Genomic DNA, 25,089 nt, shown 5'->3' on the forward strand with positions numbered 1-25,089 from the left:
GTCGCTCAATCAGGGTGAACTGCAAAGAACGGGGCAGACAATCCCCAAAACTGCTGGATTTTCCAATACTTAGAGTTACCAAACCAGCACAAAACTGCTTCTATAATACCTCACTGGCTACCCAGAAGTCAATAACACAGTTCCCTTAAAGCAACCCGGCCTCAGGCCTCCACCCAGAAACCCAAGTCAGATATGATGAGAATTACTGAAAATCTTATTCATCATATAAGAAAGTGCTTAATCCAAAGGATCGGACACATCACCTTCCAGGTTAATGAATATTCCAGATCTTACCCAAATACATGCTACAGACAATTCTTATTCACTGAACTAAAATTTATTAAAAAAAAGAAGAGAGTATTGGTTAAAAGATCAATATACATACAGACATGAGTACAGTTCTTGAGATTAAATTCATAGTAGAGATGGTGAGCTTTGTAGTTGCAGAGTTCTTTCAGAATGAGTTCATAGGTTATAGTTCAATGTTTATATTCAGGGTGTTCCAGCTTAGGACTGGGATCTCAGCCTTACGACTTAAGCTTCCCCTGCATGAAGCATCATGCACGTCAGAGATAAAAAGGATTGGGACCCAAGGCATCTTTATACAGTTTCAGGCCTTCTTGTGATAGCTCAAGTCCTTAGGCAAACAATAGGCACTCAGGCGGACTTTGAAGTGGATCCATTTCCTAAGCATCGCTGGTAATTATCTACACAGATTAACGTAAGGCAAATGCCCGTTTTCCATCATTCTCAGGTGATTTGCTATACATTTGAAAGAGAGACGAACAAAGTGATATCCTATGTTTACAGTTCATTTAAATGTTAATTCCCTTTTGATCTCTGAATCAATAGCTATAGTGACACACAGGAACTGTCTGTTTTCCTGGCTAACATTTACAAGATATAAGGATACACATACAATTACCATCCCCTCCATTTCTCTAACAATACAGGTTTGCATTTCAAAGTTCCAGCCTATCTAGTATGGAGTGGCCCTAATTACCATTCACACGTCTCTAATGGTTGACTCTGTGTCATTTATCCTGAAGGATGCTTAACGCTTTCTGGCCATACATCACACATTGTATAAGATTTGTTGCAATTATATAACAGTGGTAGCAACAATGATTTGAATGGTCATATTTTAATTAGACAATGTCACAGTGATAAACGAGGACATAGAGCAGCCACCAGGCAAAGGGGCTAGCTCCATGCTCCAGGGTCTGGGAGGCTGAATCCAGCCTTGTCAGCACAAGGTCCTCAGCACAAGGTGCTCAGGACGGGGCCATGTATGCGTGCATAGGGCTGTGTCAGTGTCAGGAAGGGACTCGTGCCCTGTGCAGCAGCAGGTGGCGCGTAACCATGTGTCCTAGGCCTGACAGTGAGAGAGTCTCCTTCAGCTTCTGCAGTTGGTGGGCGCGCAGAGGGCCCACACAAGAGTGCAAGCTGGAGATCAGCTGTGAAAGGTGCGAGCACAGGGCACAGGAGCATTGTGGGCTGGCTAATTAGCTGGTATCTGTAGGGAGAAGACCTGAGTGCCAAGTAAGTGCCTAGTGCCAGGACCCTCCTCCGCCCCACACAAAGTGCAGGGCAAAGGGGAGCAGAGGGAGAATAAAGTGGGGAATGGCTCATGAGGGACTGAAACTGTTTATCTGTCAGGTCTGCGCCCAGGGCCTGGTTCCCTTGGCACTTTCGCTGGGTACATTGGGGGCACCCCACTGACACTGTCGGAGAGGGAGGCTCAGACCCGAGGCCAGCCTGTGAGGTCATCATCGCTGTTCTCCTTTGTGTCCCCCCGCAGTGCATCGAAGCATCAGTACAGCTATGAGATCAGCGAGCCCCTGGGTCGGGAGAACTACATGGAGATGTACCTCTTCATCTACAGGTAACGGGGCTCACGGGAGAGGCTGGATCAGCAGCTGCCAGCCCGGAGACAGGCCTGGCTTGCCTCCCCCTGTGTACATCAGCAGCAACTCCTGGGGAACCTGACCCACGGCGTCTGTGGTGCTCCTGGCCTCACACAGAGTGGCCCCTTCATACCTCCTCTCAGGCCCCTTTAAGCTGGCAGGGTGGTGTAGAGGGGTCTTAGTTTAAACAAGACTGAGGCCCATAGTGTTTGGGCACAAGGCGATCTCATGGTCTGGGGAGAGTGAGGGCTGGGACCTGGGGGTCAGAGCTAAGGCCTTTTGCGTCACAGTAGCTGTGTATTTCCATGCTTCTAAACACATCCGTTGGGCAGCATGTCCCACATGCAGCATTTCCTGCCTGGGCAATATTTGCTTGGGGGACGTCATGGGACAAGCATCCCTCATCCCCTCTTGGGGCAGGGTGAGGTTTATTATTTCCCCGCAGCTGAGTCTGTACGATCACCCCTTGTCTTGGGACAGCGTAGCCAAGGGGCAAAAATCAATATGAGTGCCCTCCCTCAGGGCTGTGTGGCCCAACGGCCAGATTTAGTATATCTGCCCTCAGGGCCGCCCAGAGGATTCAGGGGGCCTGGGGCAAAGCAATTTCGGGGGCCCCTTCCATAAAAAAAAGTTGCAATACTATAGTAACATATATTTGGAAATGTAAAAAATAACCAGTGAAATACATTAAAAAATTAATTTGTAATAATTTGAAAAAACACTAAATACATTATTTAAAAACATTAAATGCTTTAATGGTATGTATGCATTTGCAGTTACATAATGGGCTGTTGCTGGGTGATGGTGAAGGTTGGTGCCAATGGGCTGTAGCTGCCTGGGGATGGTGCTGCTGTTGCCCAGGGCTGGGTGGGGAGCTGGGCTCTGGGTTGGGGGGTGCCCGGCTCACAGGGGCTGGATTCAGGGCTGTAAGGGGATGGGGTCGGGGGGGGTGTCCGGCTCACAGGGGCTGGGCTCGGAGCTGTGGGTCAGGGCTGTGGGGGGGATGGGGTTGGGGGGTGTCTGGCTCAGAGGGGCTGGGCTCGGAGCTGGGGGTCAGGGCTGTGGGGGGATGGGGTCAGGGGGGTGTCCGGCTCAGAGGGGCTGGGCTTGGAGATGGGGGTCAGGGCTGTGGGGGGAATGGAGTCAGGGGAGATCCTGACTCAGAGGGGCTGGGCTCGGAGCTGGGGGTCAGGGCTGTGGGGGTAATGGGGTCGGGGGGGTACCTGGCTCAGAGGGGCTGGGCTCGGAGGTGGGGGGTCAGGGCTGTGGGGGAATGGGGTCAGGAGGTGCCCGGCTCAGAGGGGCTGGGCTCAGAGCTGGGGTCAGGGCTGTGGGGGATGGGGTTTGGGGGGTGCCCAGCCCTGGCCCCTTACTATGCCACTTACCCCCTCTCCCAGAGACTCAGCGCGCTGCATCCAGCGCTGCAGCGGCGTGGTGTTTCCAGCGGGGCCTGAGCTCCCGCCGCTCACAGCCCCGCCCCCTTACCAGCTGAGACGCCAGGGGATGGGGGAAGACGGAGGCAGGGGGAGCCTCCGACATACTCGTGGAGGCCCCTGCGGGGCCTGGGGCAAATTGCCCCACTTGCCCCCCCCTCTGGCCGGCCCTGTCTGCCCTCTCCTTCAGGCCTGTAGGGCCTAATGGCCAGTCAGGGGAGTGGGCCACCACCCAGGGTGGTTGGCAGCCAGGTAGGGGGACCCGGTCCCTCCCTGCTCCACCAGGTCCCAGCTCAGTGCCAAGTATGTTTGTCACTTTGTCAGAAGGGCATCCATCTGAAACACACTGACACCATCCAGCACATTGACTAATTCCCCTGAGTTCCTTCCTACACTGTCCAGGTGCAGTGGTCCTGGCATCTCCAAGGTATTTGGGCTCCTCAGCCTATGGGGCTCTCAGCAGCTCTGTCACTCCTTGGGCATCCGCAGGAGCTTGGGCATTCACCTGGGTCTCAGGCTAAATCTTTTGTGGACTCCTTAGACATAGTCCGTGGACCCCCAGGGGTCCGTAGACCACAGGTTGAGAATCACTGCTCTAGAGGACATCAATATCGGGCTGTATCTAAGCAGTCCTGATGTGTTAAAACCCGAGTCAAATAACAGAGAACAGAGTCATGGATGAAAATGAACAAAATGTATAGTGACCCATTGCTGCCTGATGCTCTCAGCACCCTGGGGCTGGCTTAGCAAGTAGCTCTGAGATGGACCAAAGGGACCCTACTGCCCCAGACCACCCCACTGTGTTCAAACAGCTGAACAAATGAACTAATGAACAATGGGCCAGAGCTGCAGCTGGTGTTGATGGGGGCAGCGCCATTGAGGGCCGTGGAGCTATATCAACTGACACCAGCTGAGGATCTGGCCCATTGCCTCAGGACCACCGTCTCCTGTGTTGACAAGGAAGGTCTCAGCACTGAGAAGCTGTAGCAGCAGGTGATCCACTGGGCACGAGAGGTCTGCCTTCTGGTGACACATTAGGCTGGAGATGTACTGACAAAGCTGCACTGTAGGAGCTGGGGACCAGGGTGCAGCAGGCTGGGATTGAGGGGCACCGGCACAGCTGTGGGTGGGGAGCCCAGGGCTGGGAAGGTCGGGGGTTGTGGGTCATGATTGAGGGGTGCTGGCAGAACTGTGGGTGGGGAGCCAAGGGTTGGGACAGTAGGGGGCTGTGGGTCAGGATTGAGGGGCACTGGCACAGCTGTGGGTGGGGAGGCAAGGGCTGGGACAGTAGGGGGCTGTGGGTTAGGACTGAGGGGTGGAGAACCCCTACCAAGCCAAACTCTCTGGCATGAACAGCCGGAGCCCCCTTCCCATCCTCTTACTGACTCTCTCCCCTCTCTGCTGTTTCTCCCCAGGACGCAGGTGGTGTCTGTAGTGGCCACGTACCAGTACCCAGACCCAAGCAACACCTTCAGTCGGGAGCCCTTCATCGTGAAGTTCTCGTCCCCCAACTCAAGTAAGCAGAGCCCGCTGGCAGGAGTGACCTCAGCCCTGCTGAACCCCCGCCCAGCCCCATGCAGGGCCCTGCCGCCGGTTTGCACCATCCTGGAGCTCAAGGCACCAGTGAGAGACTCAGAGTAGCCGTGAGCCCCACTGAGCTGGAGCAGGCTGGCGAGCCGCATCCCCAAGTAGGGTGAATGTCTGGGAAGGGGTAGCTCTGAGCGATGCAGGAGCCACGTGCTGGCTCGTGTGCTGCGCTGAGGGGGTAACAGATTCATGGCCCCAGGACAGGTGCATTGTCACTGTCTCCGGCAGGGAGGGACCCGGCCCTCCTGCTCTGGGCTCAGGCCCTGCTGCTGGAGGACAGGGAGACTCTGCTAGGTCTGGGAAGTGTGGCTGTGGGGGTCCATTCCCCCCAGCAGAGGGTACTGGCTCATACAGTACGCGGGGGACTGAACCCTGCAGTCACATTCAGCTACAACCTGGCGTATGTGCATAGTGAGAGCTGCACAGGAGGGATGTCGTGAGATGCTCGGACCTCCGCTCCAGATTCCCCATTCTCACCCACGTAGTGGGGCACAGGGCTCTGGCTATGTTGGCTAATAGGGGACAGGACACTCATGGATGTAGACGAGGGGAGGGCAAACTACGGCCCGCGGGCTGGATCCGGCCCATCAGGGCTTTCAATCCGGCCTGTGGGACTGCCAGCCCCATGGCACAGCAGGTTTAAGGCAGGCTCCCTGCCTGCCCTTGCCCTGCATCGCTCCCGGAAGGGGCTGGCACCACGTCTCTGCAGCCCGGGGGGAGGGGGTGACAGAGGGCTCCGTGTGCTGCCCTTGCCTGCAGGCACCGCCCCCACAGCTCCCATTGGCCGGGAATGGGGAACCGCACTCAATGGGAGCTTCGGGTGTGGTACCCGCAGGCAAGGGCAGCACATGGCGGAGCCGCCTGCCCCACCCCACCCCCAGGAGCCACTGCTGGACATGCTGGCCACTTCCGGGAGCAGCGCAGGGCCAGGGCAGGCAGGGAGCCTGCCTTAGCCCCACTGTGCACTGCTGCCACCCCGGAGCCACTCAAGGTAAGCGGTGCTGGGCCGGAGCATGCACCCCAAACCCCTCCTGCACCCCGCACCCCAACCCCCCGCCGCACCCCTCCTCCACCCAACCCCCTGCCCTGTGCCCCCAAAGCCTCTGCCTTGAGTCCCCTGCCGCACCCCAACCCTCTGCCCTGAGCCCCCAACCCCTTGCCCTGAGCCCCTTCCTGCACACCACACCCCGCACTCCCTCCTGCACCCCAACCCCCTGCCTCAGCCCTACATCCATAGTCCTGCATGCAATTTTCCCACCCAGATGTGGCCCTTGGGCCAAACGTTCTCCCACCCCGATGTAGACGAAGGGAGAGAGCTGAACATGACCCCTGGGCGGGGGCACTTTTGTCCCCACTAGGTCAGTGCACCCCAGGGCAGTGCTGCTGAGGGTGTTACTGAAGCTGACGGACAAACTTATGGTACAAGACTGCGTATGTATGATGGCTCTGAATGTGTGCACACGTGTATGATGGCTCTGAGTGTGTGTGTATGATGGCTGGGTGTGTGTGAGTGTGAGGTGTCTGTGTGAAAGCTCTGCATGTGTGCGAGATGGCTCTCTGTGTGTATATGTGCAATGACTGGGCGAGTGTACATGTGTGATGACTGTGTGTGTTAAAGTTCTGTGTGTGCGCGAGATGGCTGTGTGTGTGTGCGCGCGCGATGGCTGGCTGGGTGTGTGCACGTGTGTGATGACTGTGTGTGTCTGTGAGAGCTTTGCATGTGTGCGAGATGGCTCTCTGTGCACGTGTGTGATGACTCTGTAACTTATGTCTCTGCAGAGGTGCAGGAGTTTGTGCTGGTGCCCCTGCATACACCCCCCAGCGAGGCTGTGGCAGAGATCGACGCCCTCTATGATGTCTACTTAGATGTCATTGACAAGTGGGGGACTGACGTAAGCAGATGTATCCGGGTGCAAACCCAGCCCCACCCATGTGAACGTATGAAGGGGCTTTAGATTCACAGCTGTTACGGCCGGAAGGGCCCGTTCTGACCATCCAGTCTGAGCTCCTTCATCGTCCAGGCCAGAGAACCCAGCTCCCTCTCACCCTTGCTTAGAGCTGGATTGGTATTAACTATACAGTTCCTGTGGAACCCACAGTGTCCATCGGCTGCTGCCTCTGGGCCACCACATTGGCTAGGAAGGAGCCTGCTGCGCAGGCGATCAGCTGAGATCTCATTCCCAGAACAGCTGGCTGGGACACTCCATGGTCTGGAGTTTGCTCCCAGCTTCAGGGTGATGCTGGCATAGTTCCACTGACAGCAGCCTTACTCACCCCCAGTTAGGGTGACCAGATGTCCCGATTTTATAGGGACAGTCCCGATTTTTTTTGTCTTTTTCTTTTATAGACTCCTATTACCCCCCACCCCTTGTCCCGATTTTTCATACTTGCTGTCTGGTCACCCTACCTGCACTGTAAATAGCCGTCTGTGTCTCCGGCTCCATGGGACAGTGGCTAAATGCCACAAAAATGCCCACGTTTCTCTGACGCAGACCACGTGCCATCACCACCTCCTGCAGGCTTGGCTCTGTGGGGCACAGACCGGGCAGTTTATAGACAGACTCATAGACTTTAAGGTCAGAAGGGACCATTATGATCATCTAGTCTGACCTCCTGCACAATGCAGGCCACAGAATCTCCCCCACCCACTCCTGTAACAAACCTCTAACCTATGCTTGAGTTACTGATGTCCTCAAATCGTGGTTTAAAGACCTCAAGGTGCAGAGAATCCTCCAGCAAGTGACCCGTGCCCCACGCTGCAGAGGAAGGCGAAAAACCTCCTCCAGGGCAGATTGGCAAAGGCCCTGGAGGAAAATTCCTTCCCGACCCCAAATATGGTGATCAGCTAAACCCTGAGCATGTGGGCAAGACTCACCAGCCAGCACTCAGAGCTCCCCTGGTTCCAAGAGGCTGCTCCTGCATGGACAGCCTCTGCTGGCAGAGTGCCAGAGCTCTGTGCCTAGTGCCTGGTTCTGCAACAGTAGCACGTCTCTGGGAGGTTGGTGGCTGGTAAAATGCCTTTTTGATGGAAAATGCAGTTTTCCAAAACTGCAGTTTCCAAAAAATGGAAAATTTTTGATTTTCCTGCAGGAAAATGGAAACGAACTATCTGATGTAGGGTCATGTTGACCCGAAGCACAGGGTTTTGGATTGTTGAACGGCATCAAAACATTTAATTTTGAGGAGGTTTGGCAGTGAACGGCATCTGCCAGCTCTGCAACAGAGCCTCATGGGGGTGATAGTTCAGGTGCCTCATTACCCATTCTCCCCTATGGGATCTCTGGATGGACTACATCTTCCATGATATACCACAGTCTCCCCTCTGCCTGATCCATGGTGTGTTCCATCATAGGAGATGTAGTCTGGTCAGGGAACATGGCCCAGTGGGTGAATGGGGGTATAAGGCCCCTGAACTACAACTCCCATGAGGCAATGCAACATCTTCCACACATGCCTTTTAACATCTGACCCAAAACAAAAGGTTTAGACGTTTCCGAATCAAAACTTTCCACTCCATGTAAAACTTTGATATTTTGACTTTTCGTCCCAATTCAAGACAAAACCAAACAGTGAAATTTCAGCCCTTCCCCAGGATGCAAATTCTGCTTTTCACTCAGTCCTCACAGCGCAGTCCAAAGGGCCCAAAGCCCGTGCTCAGGCACAGAATGCCTAATGGAGCTATTGCCTGCATGCCGGTCTCTTCCGTGCCCGGTCCCAGTGCCTGCCAGCACCAAACACCAGCCCATTCACGCTGTTCCTTCCACAGAATATCATGTTCCTGGGAGACTTCAACGCCGACTGTTCCTACGTCAAGAAAGGGGACTGGGGGTCCATCCGTCTGCGCACCAGCGAGGTGTTCGAGTGGCTCATCCCTGACAGTGCAGACACCACCGTTGGGAAGTCAGACTGCGCCTACGACAGGTGAGATGCCGCCTTTCCGAGCGTCGCAATGGGCAGGCCTCTCTTGGCAAGCGTGGCGCAGCCCTGGGGCCTTAACATTCCTCTGGCCCTGCAGGGAGAGACCCTGGCTCAGGCAGAGACCCACCTGCGGACGGGGGAGATTTCCAAGGGTTCTCTCTGTATGTCCTGGTGGGCTGTTAACAAGTCTCAGAACAGGCAGAGTGGCTTTGGCCTGTCAGGAGAATGGCTGTGTGTGGGAGGGTGTGTGCATGACAGTGAATGCAGCTGCTGATGGGGATCCTCCGTCTGGTGGATCCACAGAGCAGTTGTGATCAGGACTCACAGAGCATTCTGCCTTTGCTGGCTGCCTGTGCCTGCATTCCCTCTTGTGGCTGAACTAGGAGAGCTCCAGTGAAAGCCTTGGGTGGGGGCTTCTTTGCCTAGGGTCTTAGCTCTTGTTTCTCAGCAGAGAGCCGCTCTCAGAGGCCAGGCACAGACAATGGCAGACAGCATTTGGTGGCCGGGAAAAGAAGGGCTGAGGACTAGCCTGGCACTGAGCTCTCTCTCAGCCCCACTGATACTAACCCCAGATCCCCGGAGTCAGGGCTTTTCCTTGCTGTGTTTGAATCTGAAAGACCCTGGAAAGTGCAAGGTTTAACCCTGAGTCCTGTGTTGTCGTGTTCCAGGATTGTGGTGTGTGGCTCCAAGCTGAAGAAAAGCATCAAGCCCAAGTCTGCTGCTGTCTATAATTTCCAACACACTTTCAAACTGGAGGATGCCGAGGTACCGTGGGCTGAAACTGATCCCCAGAGAGCAAACATTTAATTCCTTTAGACAGCGAAGCTCTTCCTGCCTGTTAAATTCCAGGGTAGACCCCTGGCTATGTGGGACAGTGATACTAGGGGCATCCTTAAGGACCAGACAGGGCCTCTGGCCAGACCCAAGCATCCTCGTTTATAAAACATTTTGAAACAATGACAGGGATGTCTGCAACTCAGCCAGGAAAAGGTGAGCTCTCAAGGTTTTATCATTGGGAGTTTTGGAAGCCTGCAGCACTCACAAGTGATGAAGCAAACAGGTCACTGATGAGCTCCGTACACCACAGCTCCCCGCCCCACTCTCTGTGTGCGCTCCATGCTAGCCCAGCAGCATCCGAGAATTGTTGCAAAGGTGGTGGGAACTATTTTTTACGTCCCTTCCTGGGTAGGTGTCTTTAGTGGCCAGGAGTTCATAGCTATACAGGGACCATAGATAAGGAAAACAATAACTAGTGCATTTAAAACTTCTCTAAACAAGCTCTTCTCTCCCTAGAAACATACAGCTTGAAAGTCAGGGAGTCAGGCCCTTCCCCTAGGAACCTCCAGCTTGGGGAGAGTTCTAGCTCGGTAAGGCTAAGGGAGATCTTCACCCTTTCTGAGACCCAGCCGGGGATGTTGCTAGTCTCGAGGTTGGGCAAGGGAAAGGCCCCTGGGAAGGTTACTCGCTGCACGTCGCCAGGTGGATCTAAGCTGGCAGAGCTGTTACACTGTGTCCCCACTTGCTGTTCCCATGCAGGCCCTGGCTGTCAGCGACCATTTCCCCGTGGAGGTGATGCTGAAGGCTCACTGAAGCTCCAGGCTGCCTTCACCAGCACCTGCTCAGAATCCTCTCTCTGCAGCAGTGGAGCCTGGCTGCCCAGCCCCACCAACTGTAACTATCAGCCCAAAAGGACCCTCAGCACCAGCATTTGCCATCCCTTCAGGACAACTGCATTGGCTGAACCAGCCCTCCTCGTGCAGTCAGGGTTTAAGTCAATGCCATGTTAGCAAAAGATGCCGGTGTGGCAGCCCTGATGCCTGATGTCCTTACCCACAGGACAGCCAGCACAAGCAGCTGGCAGGCCCATCTGCCACCCATCATAGCCTGGCTCTGCAGCAGCCCAGTTGTAAGCAGGGTTCAATCTACCAGGCCCATTCAGCCCTCAGCAGCACCCTCCATCTATCAGAGCACAATGACCTTCAGCTACTATGAACCTGGGCTGGACTCCAACTGCAGCCTGATTTCCAAGCAATACTTGCCTGGAAGGATGCACTTGGTCCCAGGGTTTCCTTATCCAAAATTACTGTATGCGTAAACACTGTAACTTGTGGCCTCAGGTGAAGGGAAACAACCCCTTTGCCTGTAGCCGCCTGGCTCTTACAGTCACACTCCCCAGCCTGGAGGAGCTGTAACCTTTAGTTAGTGCCCAGTAGGGACAGACAAGCCCATGTGGAAAACAAAGCGTCCCTCTCTCAATTGGCCTCCTTTCAAGACATTTTATTGTCAATTCACATTTTTAACATTCACGCTTTTCGGAAGGCAAATATCTGAGCGCCAGGAGGCCCCAGCCATGCCAGCAGATGATGTTTCACAGTAGCAACGGGCTGACCACTCTATTTATTTGGATCATCCAATCAAACATTTCCTGCAGCCCTTCAGGAAGAAGGCATCAGTATTAGGCACCATAAGACAAGGCACTAGCGTGAGAGGGCTAGAAACAGGAGGCTAAGGTGACAGCCAAGATAAATCGGATTGATTACACTGAAAAATATTTCATTTTAAAAATCTAAAGCTATTGCAGGGTGTTCAGAGGTTGGCATATGGCTCTTCAGTCTTCTAGGCCAGTGACCCCATGTGGGGGCAGGCCGCTTCCTCAGCCTCTCCTCTGCTTTAGCATCTCCATGTACATATGGAGAGACTTTTGAATGGCGTCTTTTGAGATGAAGCTGACAAAGTTCTGAATGTCAGATTCGCGGTGGGCGAGCAGACGGTCCACAGTCGGCTTCCTCATCATGGACTTGGTGATCTGACGGGCGTGGTCTGTGGAGTAGAGAGAGACAGCATGTTGGCTGCGCAAGGTCAGTGTACATTACAGCCAGAGGTCCCAGCAGTAGGACCACGGGTGTAATTACCATCCTGGGGAAAAGAATACTGGGTCCTAACGCACTCTTGATTCTAACATGGAGCGACAGACCAAGAACCAAGAGCTGGAAGCTGAAGCCAGACAAAGGCAAATTGGAAACAAGGCACAAATTTTTAATAGTGAGGGTGATTAACCACCACAGCAACCTCCCAAGGGAAGTGGTGGACACTCCATCTCTTGGTGTCCCCAAAGCCGGACTGGACTCCTTTCTGGAAGATGCTTCTGTCAAACACATGTGATGGACTCAGTGCAGGGATAACCAAGTGAACTTCTCTGGGCTGCTGTACAGGAGATCAAACTAGAAGATCACAGTGGTCCCTTCTGGCCTTAAAAATCAATGCCCTTTGTCGACACAAGTGATACCACCATGAACAAATGTTAACTGCCCCATCCCCTGGGGCATGTCCTCTGAATCAGCTCCCAGAACAGCACAATAAAGCCAGTTTCCCAGCTGGTGACACTCAGCATTGCTCCATGGACTTCAAGGAATCTGCACCAGTGTACACCAGCTGCGTGAGGACATGGCCCTGCATTCCAAACACAGAGAATGTCATTATGTATTAAGGAGGTCCATCCCCACCACACTATGGACACTCTCCATGCACCTCACTTCCAGGACAGCCTGGGCCTTGCATTAGCCACTGCTGCACTCACTGTGAGAGCCTTGGCGGACAGGTGCTATTATGAACATAAGTTGTTCCAGTCACAGAAACTCTCCTGAAGCCTATCCTAGACCACAGACATTCTCCACGACATGACCAGCCACATCCCCATCAGGAGAGATCCTTGGGAGCATGGCCAAGGAGCCCTCCAGTGGGGAATCTCTGGCTCAGACACGCGGCAAAGGGAAGAGTAAGCTCTCAAGTGGGGAACAGATCAACGAAAGTTAGAGAGCACGAAAAGCTTGTCTGCCACCAGTTGCATAAACCAAACCCCGCAGCAGGGTCCGGATGGCAGCCCACCACCTCCGTTTCCAAAACTGTCCAGCCCTCCCCTGCTCTGCCTCATACCTTCCCTCTAAGACCCCACATGCTTTTAAAGCTTTCCTCAGAGAGACTATTTTTCCAGCGTTTCCTCTCCACTGAATCCTCTCCAATTTGTATGGAGCTCTTGTAAAAAGCAATGTGCAGAAGTGAACCTGGCTCTGAAAACCAGAGCAGTCACCAGAGCAGAATTTACTTGCTTGTGCTGTGCTCGATACTCCTAGCCAAATGTTTGCCTTTCCTGCACCAGTGTCCGATTGCTATAATGCACACTGATTATGAGACAGTAATTAAATAAGTGTTCTCACAAGGGTTAAAGTCAGTAAATGTAAGTTAGCTCTGACAGCAGCATTATACAGAGCAAGCACCGTCATTCTAGCAGGTCTGCCTTTCGTTTTACTAGTGCAACACAAGAGAATACATTAGTGCAACACACATTTCATTTTCCAGGTATTTGTGCAAGAGTAAATCTGGGAAAGAAACAGATCAGCTGCCCACACATATACTGGAGGCTCCTCTCGGTGATAACCCACCAGGGCCCCTGTGTAGCACATACTCTAGTTAATACACATGCATTTCAAGGACCGGTACTAGGTCAGGGCCCTAGTGTGGGGATTGCGAGATCTGCACTGGAGCCTCCAGGAAGCCAGACAAGAGGGGACTGGTGACTTGCTCCCCTCTGGGATAAGTGGCCAGGGACTGATGGGCATCCCGACACCCTCCCTGTCCTGGGAGTGCAGAGCCCAAGAGATGCTTGGGGACCTGCTCCCAAGCCAAGGATGTGTGGGAGCATCCTGGGCATCTGCCTGTCAGTCCCAGATTACAAAGGTTCTAGAAGGCAAAGGAATCGGGAACGGAATGCGAGATCCAATGATACATTACACCCAGCTCTTACGTGTAGGGGGGAGGGGCTGGGAAGGCCCAGACTTGGTTTGTCTCTCTCAGTTCATTTCCTGAGTGGCAGGCACACCCAGAGCACATCTCACGCTGGCTGGGCACCTTCTGTTTCAAATGCTCAGATCTGTGTTAAATCCCACCCAACGGCTTTCAGGCGTAGGACAGCACATGCCCCTCACATGGACTTGTTACACGCTGAGCTGAAAATTGCCACCATTCATACACGAGCCAAGTCACACAGCGAGCTTCCAATTTCTTCCCCCTCCACGCACTGTCCTAACCCAGCACTGGCTCACTGACCTCATGGCAGCAGCAGCTGTGTGAAGCTGCGTGTCTGAACCCCACGCTAGCCAGGTGAGATGGCCGGCCTGCCATCTGTGGCATCTCAACCCCAATATGCTCATTGCACTGCCTTCATTCCTGATCTCACGGGAGCCAATGGCAGCTTTACCACTCATTTCAGTGGGAGCTGGCTCTGGCCAAACACAGTCAAGGGGTTGGGCCCCTTGAGCTCACTAGAGCCAAAGCATGCCAGGCTATTTGGCACTGGATTCTCCCATATGTGCTTACAAGCTGGCCTGTTCTAGTTGGTTCCAGAGGCTGCACTGAACCGTTATAGTCCAATTGCCTGGGTCTCTCTGCCGTTCACCTTCCCTCTGGGACTCGCCCGCCCAGGGTTTCTCAGAGGTTTGCTAGTGGAGCTGGTCCAATACTATTCTGCCTCATTTTTAATCAATCTAGGATAAATATTGCTGACATTACCACACGCAGATGAACTGGGCACTGTTAAGCCTCGCTCTCCGATTGCATCTCATTCCCCTCCCTCACGCTCACTGTGCTACGCCAGGTGACCAGCACACTCCGGCCACGGGCTCACTGCTCTTTGACAGGAGCAGAGAACGGCAGCAGCCTCCTGCGGCCGGAAGTCTCTTACCTGGAATAGCTAACCACTGTGACATCACAGCAGCAGCCGTGCTCTGTATCTTCTCCTCTGGTACTAACTGATCTACAAGGCCTATTTTATGGGCCTCAGGCGGGGAGTACAAGAGCCCCAGCTCGAGGGAACGCTCTGTAGCTCGGTTTCCAATAGTGTTCACCATTGTATCCTTAAACCTAGGAGAGAGGAGAGGAAACTCTCAGGCGGGGAAACCACAGAACAACCAGCAAGCGTAAAGAGAAGCAGTGAGACAGCAAAACAAAGAGCTGATGTTAAGTAACCATCCTGTCCTCCCTCCAATCCCTCTTTAGAACTCACCTCTGCTGGGATGCCTTCAAACCACTCAGCAATGGTCAGGCAAGCATGCTGGCTGCTTTGCAGACTGACTGGTATCATCTGTGTCGCCTTGCGGTCCCCCTGTCTGCAGCCACCCATACTCTCATCTTATACTTTCATTGTAAGCTCTAAAGGGCAGGGACTGTCTCTCTGTTACATGTATGTACAGCACCCAGCGCAACGGGACTGGGACTCTATGCACTACCTCCATACAAATAAACTCTGTCCTGTCCGTGACTCTGGTGCCTCTGAATACACATTTCAGAGCAGCACTGCTCCCGTCCCCCCACATAAATACACTTGTCTGATTACAGTGTAACCTTACCAGAAAGGTGCAACAATACCCAGCTGCGTTTCGTTCAGTCCAATGCTGTATTTTGGGTTCTCCGCCATGATTCTGTAGTCACAGCACATGGCCATCAGACAGCCCCCTGCCGGGCTGGACCCCTGGCGCAGGAAGGAAGAGACTGGGTCTAGTTAAATCTCCACAACGTGCTTCCAGGTCTAAAATACTCAGTCTCCTCTCACCATAACAGCATCATTCTATCGCACACAGGACGTGCTTAGAACAGCACTGGGGATAAGGCTTTGAAGAGAAGAGCAACAAGAATGATTAAAGGTCTTGAGAACATGACCTATGAAGGAAGGCTGAAAGAATTGGGTTTGTTTAGTTTGGAAAAGAGAAGACTGAGAGGGGACATGATAGCAGTTTTCAGGTATCTAAAAGGGTGTCATAAGGAGGAGGGAGAAAACTTGTTCACCTTAGCCTCTAAGGATAGAACCAGAAGCAATGGGCTTAAACTGCAGCAAGGGAGGTCTAGGTTGGACATTAGGAAAAAGTTCCTAACTGTCAGGGTGGTTAAACACTGGAATAAATTGCCTAGGGAGGTTGTGGAATCTCCATCTCTTGAGATATTTAAGAGTAGGTTAGATAAATGTCTATCAGGGATGGTCTAGATGGTATTTGGTCCTGCCATGCGGGCAGGGGACTGGACTCGATGACCTCTCGAGGTTCCTTCCAGTCCTAGAATCTATGAATCTATGAATCTATAAAGTCATGTCCCTATAAGTCTTAAAAGGGACATGGTCAGAGTAAAAAAAGGCATTAAAACAATTCCTGACCTATATTAATTTTTTTTTTTAATTCTTTCCATTTTAATCCCTCCCCCATTTATGCTGTTCACTGTTTGAACTTTCCCAGCCTGGGAAATGAACTAGCCAATTTCACCTCTATTCCTTGTCAGTGTCACTCTCAGGTTCTCCAGCTCTAGCAGGCGGCTGCCTTGTTTGGGTTGCAAACTCTGCAGTGGAGTGGGGTGGGGCTTTCTTTTGTTTTTTTAAACCAAAAATATTTTTCCTAGGGGAATTTATATTTAAAAACTCCAAGGAAACATTTCCATTGGCCTAGTACTTTGGGAAACCTACACTTGAGACTGTACGTGACCTGATGGTGTCGCTTTTAAAAAGTCCTAGCTGCCTCTTTTCCTCATACATTCAGCCTCAGAGAGAAAGTCAAGAGCACTTGCTAGTCACAGAGATATGGCTGGCGCCAGCAGTTATTTTGTGGAAAAATAAAAGTGAGTGACCAACCAATACACAGAAATCGCATGTCTAAATACACAAATTCAGAATGCATTTCTCCCTTGGCCAAGAATCACCAGATGGGCCAGTGTAACCCAAGAAACAATAACCAATTACTGCATATTAACTTATGCCAGTAGACATCTGAACTGCCCTTGCTGTGGGTCTAACAGCAGAGTGCAATCACTTCTTCCCTCCACAACACCTGTAACATAGGAATGGCTTCTCCCCTCCTGCAGAGAAACCCTAGCAAGGAGCCAGAGAGGCCAGGAAACAAATCAGAGCTCATTTGGTGGAGTTTCTAGGCAACCGTCCCCTCTAGTGGGAGGGTTTTGGGGGAGGTGAGGGGATGGAGGGGAGCTGGAAAGGAGGGAGAACCAAGGATCTAAAGAGCTGTCTGCTAGCTTCTCCCACACCCTGGCAACATGGCTTCTTCGGGTGTGCTCCCACCGCTGACCATGTCCCTCAGTAGCTGGGCAGCAGTAGCCCAGAGCTAATGCTAGTCCAAGCAGCGTGAATTCCCAACCAAATTGCCACTTGCAAGTGTGGGCTGCGTCGGGGACAATAAAGCAAGAAGTACCAAGAATGGTGCTCCAGCCTCTCCTGTCCCTACAGTCCTTGGACTCTAATTACACTCCTCTAATTAATGGAGATATCCCATCTCCTAGAACTGGAAGGGACCTTGAAAGGTCATTGAGTCCAGCCCCCTGCCTTCACTAGCAGGACCAAGTACTGATTTTGCCCCAAATCCCCAAGTGGCCCCCTCAAGGATTGAACTCACAACCCTGGGTTTAGCAGACCAAATGCTCAAACCACACTCAGGGACTCCAAGAAAGGAGGGTCTCAGGATGGGGGAGAAAATCATGACAACACCACGAGTAACCACTTTTTCCATGGTGCCCTCCCCAGCTAGCCATCAAGCCCTCCTGCACACACAGCATCTGGGATAATCCTGCTCTTAGACAGGGCTCTTGGGGCTGGGCACACTCTTTGCTATGTCTGTGCAGCAGAAACAAAGAATTCAATCAGAACCAGCAGCCTACAGGAGATTCTGTTGTGAACTGTCACTTTAAGAGGCTGCTAAGGCCGCTAGCGAGCTGCATGTGCAATTGTGCGAGGCACTGTGGAGCTCAGGCTTCCTGTGCCGTGCTGAGCAAGTCCCACTCGAACCAGAGGGAGCTGAAGATGCTCAGCACCTCCGAGGTGCAACATATGGCCGGCAGTGCATTAGCGTATGGAAGCCGTCCACCCACTGCGATACACAAAACCATCTCGAAGCAACTGACAGTCTAAATCCCTCTCATTCATGCCTGTATCTGAGAATCAGGTACAGAACCAACCTGCAACAGTAGGGACCCCTGCATATTTCTGTGTGGAGGTGCATGTGAAACATACACGTGTATATTTTACACATACACGTACGCACACACAGACCCTGTACACATTCTAGTGTTCCTACATAAAGCCTACTGCCTTTCCTGTCCCTGCCCCCACAGTACTAATAAACCAAGGCAAGCGACTGACAATTGAGAGCCTCCTATGAAGTCAGGTAGAAAGATGACTTGCATTGATAGCGGCTATTGTCACCATGTTGGATTGGTACAGCCTGAGCCACATCTCCTGAACGGCTTTCCAGAACTCTGCATAATGCTCTGTGCTCTTCCCGTACATCTCCATAATATCCAGGCCAGCTGAGAAGATTTTGGGGGCACCCTAAAATAATGTAAGAAAAACATCAAATGGACAATATGTAGTGACTGACCTTTCAACTTGTTAGCAACATGGTCTGGTAGAACCTAACCTGATCACGTGTGTACAAAACTGTGCACACAAATATTTTGAATATTTTGCAAACTTCCTAAGAGTTACATTAATGGATAACTCAAGGGATCTTACCAGCAAGAAAAATAACAAAGATACATACGAATAAAGGGGAAATTCATTTATTTGGAATAATTATTTTTACTTAGCAATGCTTGTGGTTTATGTCTAATTTGATGCCAGAAAATGCCAGGTGAATTTAAAAAAGAGAGAGGACAGAGTATTTCCCTCCCAAATCAGCCTGTTTTGTAGCCCACTTTATTTCTTTCCATCCTTGAAGGCCCCTGTAGCAATGACCTCCCTCAGGCAGAGGTGGCTCAATGCCATGCTCTGATATCGCCTGAACTGGTTGCTAGAGAGCAATATGGCTAAGCATGAAGCAAAGGAACAAACCGGGGTCCGGCACTCGCACCCTGCACATAGCAACACCTGGCACTACCGGCCATCCGAGACCGGCCCTGTAAAGAGTATCCTCATTTCAGTGCAACACGTACTGACGTCAGGATGACCCCCCTGCAGCCTCTGTCGTTCTCCAGTTTCTCCAGGCTTATTAGAAACTCTGTTAGAAAGTCCAAGCTCAGGCTGTTCACAGGAAGGTTCTCCATCTTCATCACAGCTACCCCTGCACCACAGCAAATAGAGGAATTAGAACCCAATGGAGATGACCGCAGCAATGTCTGCCAGGCTGCTAATTAGCACACTCCAGATCTCTAAATGTTCCCAAGACCAGACTAGATCAGGCCTGGATGCTAGCGTAGTTGAAGTCCCCCCATCACCACCAGCCCAAGATTTGGTGGTGATGGGGGACTTCAACTACCCAAATATATGTTGGGAAAATAACACAGTGGGCACAGACTATCCAATAAATTCTTGGAAGCATTGCAGACAACTTTTTATTTAAGAAGGTTGAAAAAGCTACTGGGGGGAAGCTGTTCTAGACTTGATTTTAACAAATAGGGAGGAACTCGTTGAGAATTTGAAAGTAGAAGGCAGCTTGGGTGAAAGTGATCATGAAATCATAGAGTTTGCAATTCTAAGGAAGGGTAGAAGGAAGAACAGCAAAACAGAGACAATGGATTTCAGGAAGGTGGATTTTGGTAAGCTCAGAGAGCTGATAGGTAAGGTCCCATGGGAATCAAGACTGAGGGGAAAAACAACTGAGGAGAGTTGGCAGTTTTTCAAAGGGACACTATTAAGGGCCCAAAAGCAAGCTATTCCGCTGGGAAGGAAAGATAGAAAATGTGGCAAAAGACCACCTTGGCTTAACCACGAGATCTTGCATGATCTAAAAAATAAAAAGGAGTCATATAAAAAATGGAAACTAGGACAGATTACAAAGGATGAATATAGGCAAACAACACAGGAATGCAGGGGCAAGATTAGAAAGGCAAAGGCACAAAATGAGCTCAAATTAGCTACAGGAATAAAGGGAAACAAAGACTTTTTATCAATACATTAGAAGCAAGAGGAAGACCAAGGACAGGGTAGGCCCACTGCTCAGTGAAGAGGGAGAAACAGTAACAGGAAACTTGGAAATGGCAGAGATGCTTAATGACTTCTTTGTTTCGGTCTTCACCGAGAAGTATGAAGGAATGCCTAACATAGTGAATGCTAATGGGATGGGGGTAGGTGTAGCAGATAAAATAAAAAAAGAACAAGTTAAAAATCACTTAGAAAAGTTAGATGCCTGCAAGTCACCAGGGCCTGATGAAATGCATCCTAGAATACTCAAGGAGCTAATAGAGGAGGTATCTGAGCCTCTAGCTATCATCTTTGGAAAATCATGGGAGACGGGAGAGATTCCAGAAGACTGGAAAAGGGCAAATATAGTGCCCATCTATAAAAAGGGAAATAAGAACAACCCAGGAAACTACAGACCAGTTAGTTTAACTTCTGTGCCTGGGAAGATAATGGAGCAAACAATTAAGGAAATCATCTGCAAACACTTGGAAAGTGGTAAGGTGATAGGGAATAGCCAGCATGGATTTGTAAAGAACAAATCGTGTCAAACCAATCTGATAGCTTTCTTTGATAGGATAACGAATCTTGTGGATAAGGGAGAAGCGGTGGACTTTAGTAAGGCATTTGATACGGTCTCGCATGATATTCTTATCGATAAACTAGGCAAATACAATTTAGATGGGGCTACTATAAGGTGGGTGCATAACTGGCTGGATAACCGTACTCAGAGAGTTGTTATTAATGGTTCCCAATCCTGCTGGAAAGGTATAACAAGTAGGGTTCCGCAGGGGTCTATTTTGGGACCAGCTCTGTTCAATATCTTCATCAACGACTTAGATATTGGCTTAGAAAGTACGCTTATTAAGTTTGCAGATGATACCAAACTGGGAGGGATTGCAACTGCTTTGGAGGACAGGGTCATAATTCAAAATGATCTGGACAAATTGGAGAAATGGTGTGAGATAAACAGGATGAAGTTTAACAAAGACAAATGCAAAGTGCTCCACTTAGGAAGGAAAAATCAGTTTCACACATACAGAATGGGAAGAGACTGTCTAGGAAGGAGTACGGCAGAAAGGATTCTAGGGGTTATAGTGGACCACAAGCTAAATATGAGTCAACAGTGTGATGCTGTTGCAAAAAAAGCAAATATGATTCTGGGATGCATTAACAGGTGTGTTGTGAGCAAGACACGAGAAGTCATTCTTCCGCTCTACTCTGCGCTGGTTAAGCCTCAACTGGAGTATTGTGTCCAGTTCTGGGCACCGCATTTCAAGAAAGATGTGGAGAAATTGGAGAGGGTCCAGAGAAGAGCAACAAGAATGATTAAAGGTCTTGAGAACATGACCTATGAAGGAAGGCTGAAAGAATTGGATTTGTTTAGTTTGGAAAAGAGAAGACTGAGAGGGGACATGATAGCAGTTTTCAGGTATCTAAAAGGGTGTCATAAGGAGGAGGGAGAAAACTTGTTCACCTTCGCCTCTAAGGATAGAACAAGAAGCAATGGGCTTAAACTGCAGCAAGAAAGGTGTAGGGATGCATAGCTCCTGAATCGCCAGCCCACGAGCGCGGCAAACTGCTCCCATGGCTACGAGGCAGGAGTGACCTTCAATCCAGCGTTTGTGTTTGGGAAACTTATTTGGCTGATTTGATTGTACCCTCGCAGCTGGTGTTCACGCGCTCAAGAGATGGGTTCGTTATCTTATGTGCATGTATACTGCCTGGCCTTTTTATGCGCATGAAATGTAACCACTAAGAAGTGTTGTAAACAAAGCAAGGAGAGAAATAAAAACCCCAGGAAAAGTTTTCCTGAGAGGCTTTTTGCAAGAGGCTTGTAAAGCTCTCTGGCTACCAACAAACCTGGCGTTCTGTTTCCTTTCCTGTGTCGTCACCACAGAAAGGTTTAGGTTGGACATTAGGAAAAAGTTCCTAACTGTCAGGGTGGTTAAACACTGGAATAAATTGCCTAGGGAGGTTGTGGAATCTCCATCTCTGGAGATATTTAAGAGTAGGTTAGATAAATGTCTATCAGGGATGGTCTAGACAGTATTTGGTCCTGCCATGAGGGCAGGGGACTGAACTCGATGACGTCTCAAGGTCCCTTCCAGTCCTAGAATCTATGAATTTTCCTCCAGGTCAGATTGGCAGAGACTCTGGGGGGTTTGCACCTTCCTCTGCACAATGGGGCACCGGTCACTTACAGGTTTAAACTAGCTGTGAATTCTCTGTAACTTAAAGTCTTTACATGATGATTTAAGGACTGCAGTAACTCAGACGGAAGTTAGGGGTCTGTTACAGGAGTGGCTGGGTGAGGTTCTGTGGCCTGCAATGTGCAGGAGGTCAGACTAGATCAGAGGTCTCAAACACAAGGCCCGGGGGGGGGGGGGGGGTATTTTCTGCGGCCCACGAGCTCCTCGCGGCCCCCCCACATTTACCTAGAGCGGCTCGGGCCTGATGCACAGCGGGGGCAGGGCAGGCTCCCTGCCTGCCCTGAGCCCCATGCCGCACCTTGCACTCTGACCCCCTGCCCTGAACCCCCTGCTCCACCCCGCACAGCTCCCCCCACTGCCCTGAGCCCCCTGCCACACCCCTTCTGCACCCTGACCCCCTGCCGCACCCCTCACCCCTCCTGCATCCCAGACCCCAACTCCCTGCCCTGAGCCCCTGCCACACCCCTCTTGTACCCCCTGGGCGCAGGGAGGGGGCGGAGTTGGGGTGGGGATTTTGGGGAAGGGGTTGGAATGGGGGCAGGGAATGGGCGGGGCCTCATGGAAGGAGTAGAGTGGGGGCGGGGATGAGGGTGGCACGGAGGGAGGTGTCAGTAATGCGGCCCTCGGGCCAATGTACTAGTTCTCATGTGGCCCTCATCATCATTTGAGTTTAAGACCCCTGGACTAGATGATCACAATGGTCCCTTCTGACCTTAAAATCTACTGATAACTGGCCATGCCAGTTTACATAACTAAGTTGCTGGATTTTCTCAACCCGTATCATGCCTGTTAGGGTATCTGGCATCTCTCTAGCTCCTCCCATACAAAGATCTGTGCACTCCACTAATATCATTTTAGTCTCACAATACTCTGTGAAACATTGTTCCCCATCTGCAGATGGGGAGTGGAGGCACAGAAAGATATAAAGCCGCAGTCACAGTGTGGCAGAACCCAGTTCTCCTGACTGCCCATCTTGTGGAAGAATCCCCTGAAATGCAGCTCTACATGAATTACACTAACGAGAAATAGGGTGTTTCAAGCTCTGGCAGCTACCATCAAAAGGAGTAAATAGCACATCCCATTGTTTCTAGCAGGTGAAGCTATCAATGGCTTTCTCCAAAATACCTACTCAACATTCCTCCTGTACCACAAGCAGCTACCCACTGACTTCAGTGCAGTCTGGGCAGCAGGATCAGGCCCTTTAATCACCAGGACTGGTATGGATTGTATTCAAGAGGGCTAAAACAGATTAGACAGGAGCTGGAGTGGAGAGGCTAGATTTTTCTTTTAAATATTGTTCCCTTGATTGTGGTTGCGTTCCACTGACAGGCATCCAAGTGGGACTGGCAGTGCTCACATATAGAAGTGACACGCACTGTGTACTTTAGATATAGATTATTTGAGGTGTGCTTGTGAAGATCAGCATGGCAAACTGTGGTAGGGCTTAAGGCCTATTCCTTCATCCAAATGAGTGTACGTGCAGAAGCCCATAGGCCTAAGTCACTGCAGGAGACAAGTCACGTGCATGTTAAAACAATCACAGCAGCTTTTCTGGATCCATTACCAAGTGTCAGCACTTTCTACCATAGGCATCGTGCATAGCACTGTTACAGAGAGCCTAGCGCACTGTACACGCACACACAGACAGACCCTAGAGCACCGTATCTGTAAAAAAACCCCACCCCAGCGTGCCATACACGTACACACCCGGCGTGCCATACACACAAACAGCCCAGTGCACTGTACACACATACACACACCAGCAGGCTGTACACGTACAGCACGCTATACATGTATACACACAGCCCAGCGCACTGTACACACATCGGCAGGCTGTACACGTACATACACAAAGCATGCTGTACATGTACACACACACATCCCACCAGGCGCTGTACCCACCCCAGCACTGTACACACACACACACACACAGGCCGCCCCTCACCGGCGCTGCTGTCCAGCTCCACCGCCACCCGGCCATGGCCGATCGCTCTGCGCGGGGCGGCCCCCGGCTCCCGGCCTCCGGCTCCGCACAGCCCCGGACGCGGCCCTGAAAGACACACACGAGTCAGCGGCGGGGCCCGTCTGGGGCAGGGACCAGCGCACGCCGGGAACGGCCCCGGGCGGCTCCCCACGCGCGGGACCGGGCCGCACCTGAGCGGAGCAGCCGCCGGACCATGGTCACCGCCACCGCCGCCATCTTCCGTCTGCCGGCCCCCTACAGCGCCGCCTAGCGCCGGGGGCGGGGCGGAGCCGGGCCTGGGCGAACTGACACACCTAGAGACATTGACTGACACCCAGAGACACTGACACACACCTAGACACTGGCTGACACCCAGAGACACTGACACACACCCAGACACTGACACACCTAGAGACACTGACTGACACCCAGAGGCACTGACACACCCACCCAGATGCTGACACACACCCAGACACTGACAGACACTCAAACACACCCAGACCACTGACACACACCCAGAGACACTGATACACCCAGACATTGACTGACACCCAGAGACACTGACACACACCTAGACACTGGCTGACACCCAGAGACACTGACACACACACACATAGACACTGATACCCAGAGACAGTGACACATCCAGAAACATTGACACCTAGAGACAGTGACTGACACCTAGACACTGACACCCACAGATACTGGCACCCAGAGATACACAGGTACTGACACATACAGAAGTATTAGCACACATATATTAACACATACTGACACACAGAGACACTGATATACAGACTCTGACACACACAGAGAGACACACATTCACATGTGCAGACACACACACATGCACTGACTCATATACACACCGTTTCACACACACTGACACACTCTCGGTGCACAGACACTCATGCACTCCATTGACACACAAGTGCACAGTCACATACAGACACTCCATTGACACACTCACAGATGCACAGACACACATACACATATTCCATTGACACATACTCACACATGCACAGACACACAGACACCCTTCATAGGCACACACGCATGCACAGGCTCACACACACACATCCACAGATACCCACACTGACACACACTCCACTGACACACACACGGAGCCATG

The 25,089-nt window shown here is 51.5% G+C and overlaps 2 protein-coding genes across 7 annotated transcripts in view; one reads left to right on the forward strand and one right to left on the reverse strand.

The window, feature by feature from the left end:
- LOC101950374 (deoxyribonuclease 1 like 2) overlaps positions 1-13,058 on the forward strand; it is a 31,625-nt gene extending 18,567 nt beyond the window's left edge. For 3 of the 4 annotated variants that reach the window (XM_042854078.2, XM_008176111.4, XM_042854076.2), the window contains exons 4-9: positions 1,802-1,885; positions 4,756-4,856; positions 6,707-6,819; positions 8,694-8,848; positions 9,514-9,610; positions 10,382-13,058. In XM_042854078.2, coding sequence (XP_042710012.1) covers positions 1,802-1,885; positions 4,756-4,856; positions 6,707-6,819; positions 8,694-8,848; positions 9,514-9,610; positions 10,382-10,435 — 604 coding nt within the window. In that variant the 3' untranslated portion in view covers positions 10,436-13,058. Of the gene's footprint in view, positions 1-1,801; positions 1,886-4,755; positions 4,857-6,706; positions 6,820-8,693; positions 8,849-9,513; positions 9,836-10,381 lie in introns of all 4 variants that reach the window. The other variant, XR_010591134.1, reaches the window with a different exon arrangement.
- On the reverse strand, positions 618-24,306 carry ECI1 (enoyl-CoA delta isomerase 1). Of its 3 annotated transcripts, none has more exons than XM_065559840.1 (7): positions 24,149-24,306; positions 23,940-24,044; positions 18,818-18,945; positions 18,069-18,215; positions 15,247-15,368; positions 14,583-14,761; positions 618-762 (listed from the first exon to the last, which is right to left on the reverse strand). In XM_065559840.1, the coding sequence occupies exons 1-7, from the start codon at positions 24,192-24,194 to the stop codon at positions 704-706; spliced, it is 786 nt and encodes a 261-aa protein (XP_065415912.1). In that variant the 5' UTR covers positions 24,195-24,306; the 3' UTR covers positions 618-703. The 3 variants fall into 3 exon arrangements, with proteins under 3 accessions (XP_065415912.1, XP_065415910.1, XP_065415911.1); XM_065559838.1 differs by lacking the exon at positions 618-762 and adding an exon at positions 11,107-11,665 and having other exon boundaries at positions 24,149-24,305; XM_065559839.1 differs by lacking the exon at positions 618-762 and adding an exon at positions 11,866-12,295.
- Positions 24,307-25,089: the final 783 nt, after the last annotated feature.

This window comes from Chrysemys picta, chromosome 10 (assembly GCF_011386835.1).
Source record: "Chrysemys picta bellii isolate R12L10 chromosome 10, ASM1138683v2, whole genome shotgun sequence".
Lineage (NCBI taxonomy): Eukaryota > Metazoa > Chordata > Testudines > Emydidae > Chrysemys > Chrysemys picta.

What these genes read in the sequence shown, in the direction of transcription:
- ECI1 (XM_065559838.1), bottom strand. Translation starts at nt 24,194, where the DNA reads ATGGCGGCGGTGGCGGTGACCATGGTCCGGCGGCTGCTCCGCTCAG. An exon ending in GGAGCTGGACAGCAGCGCCG is followed by an intron (nt 18,946 to 23,939) that starts GTGAGGGGCGGC and finishes GCTGTGGTGCAG; the next exon opens with GGGTAGCTGTGATGAAGATG. An exon ending in GGTATTGTTGCACCTTTCTG is followed by an intron (nt 14,762 to 15,246) that starts GTAAGGTTACAC and finishes CCTCTCTCCTAG; the next exon opens with GTTTAAGGATACAATGGTGA.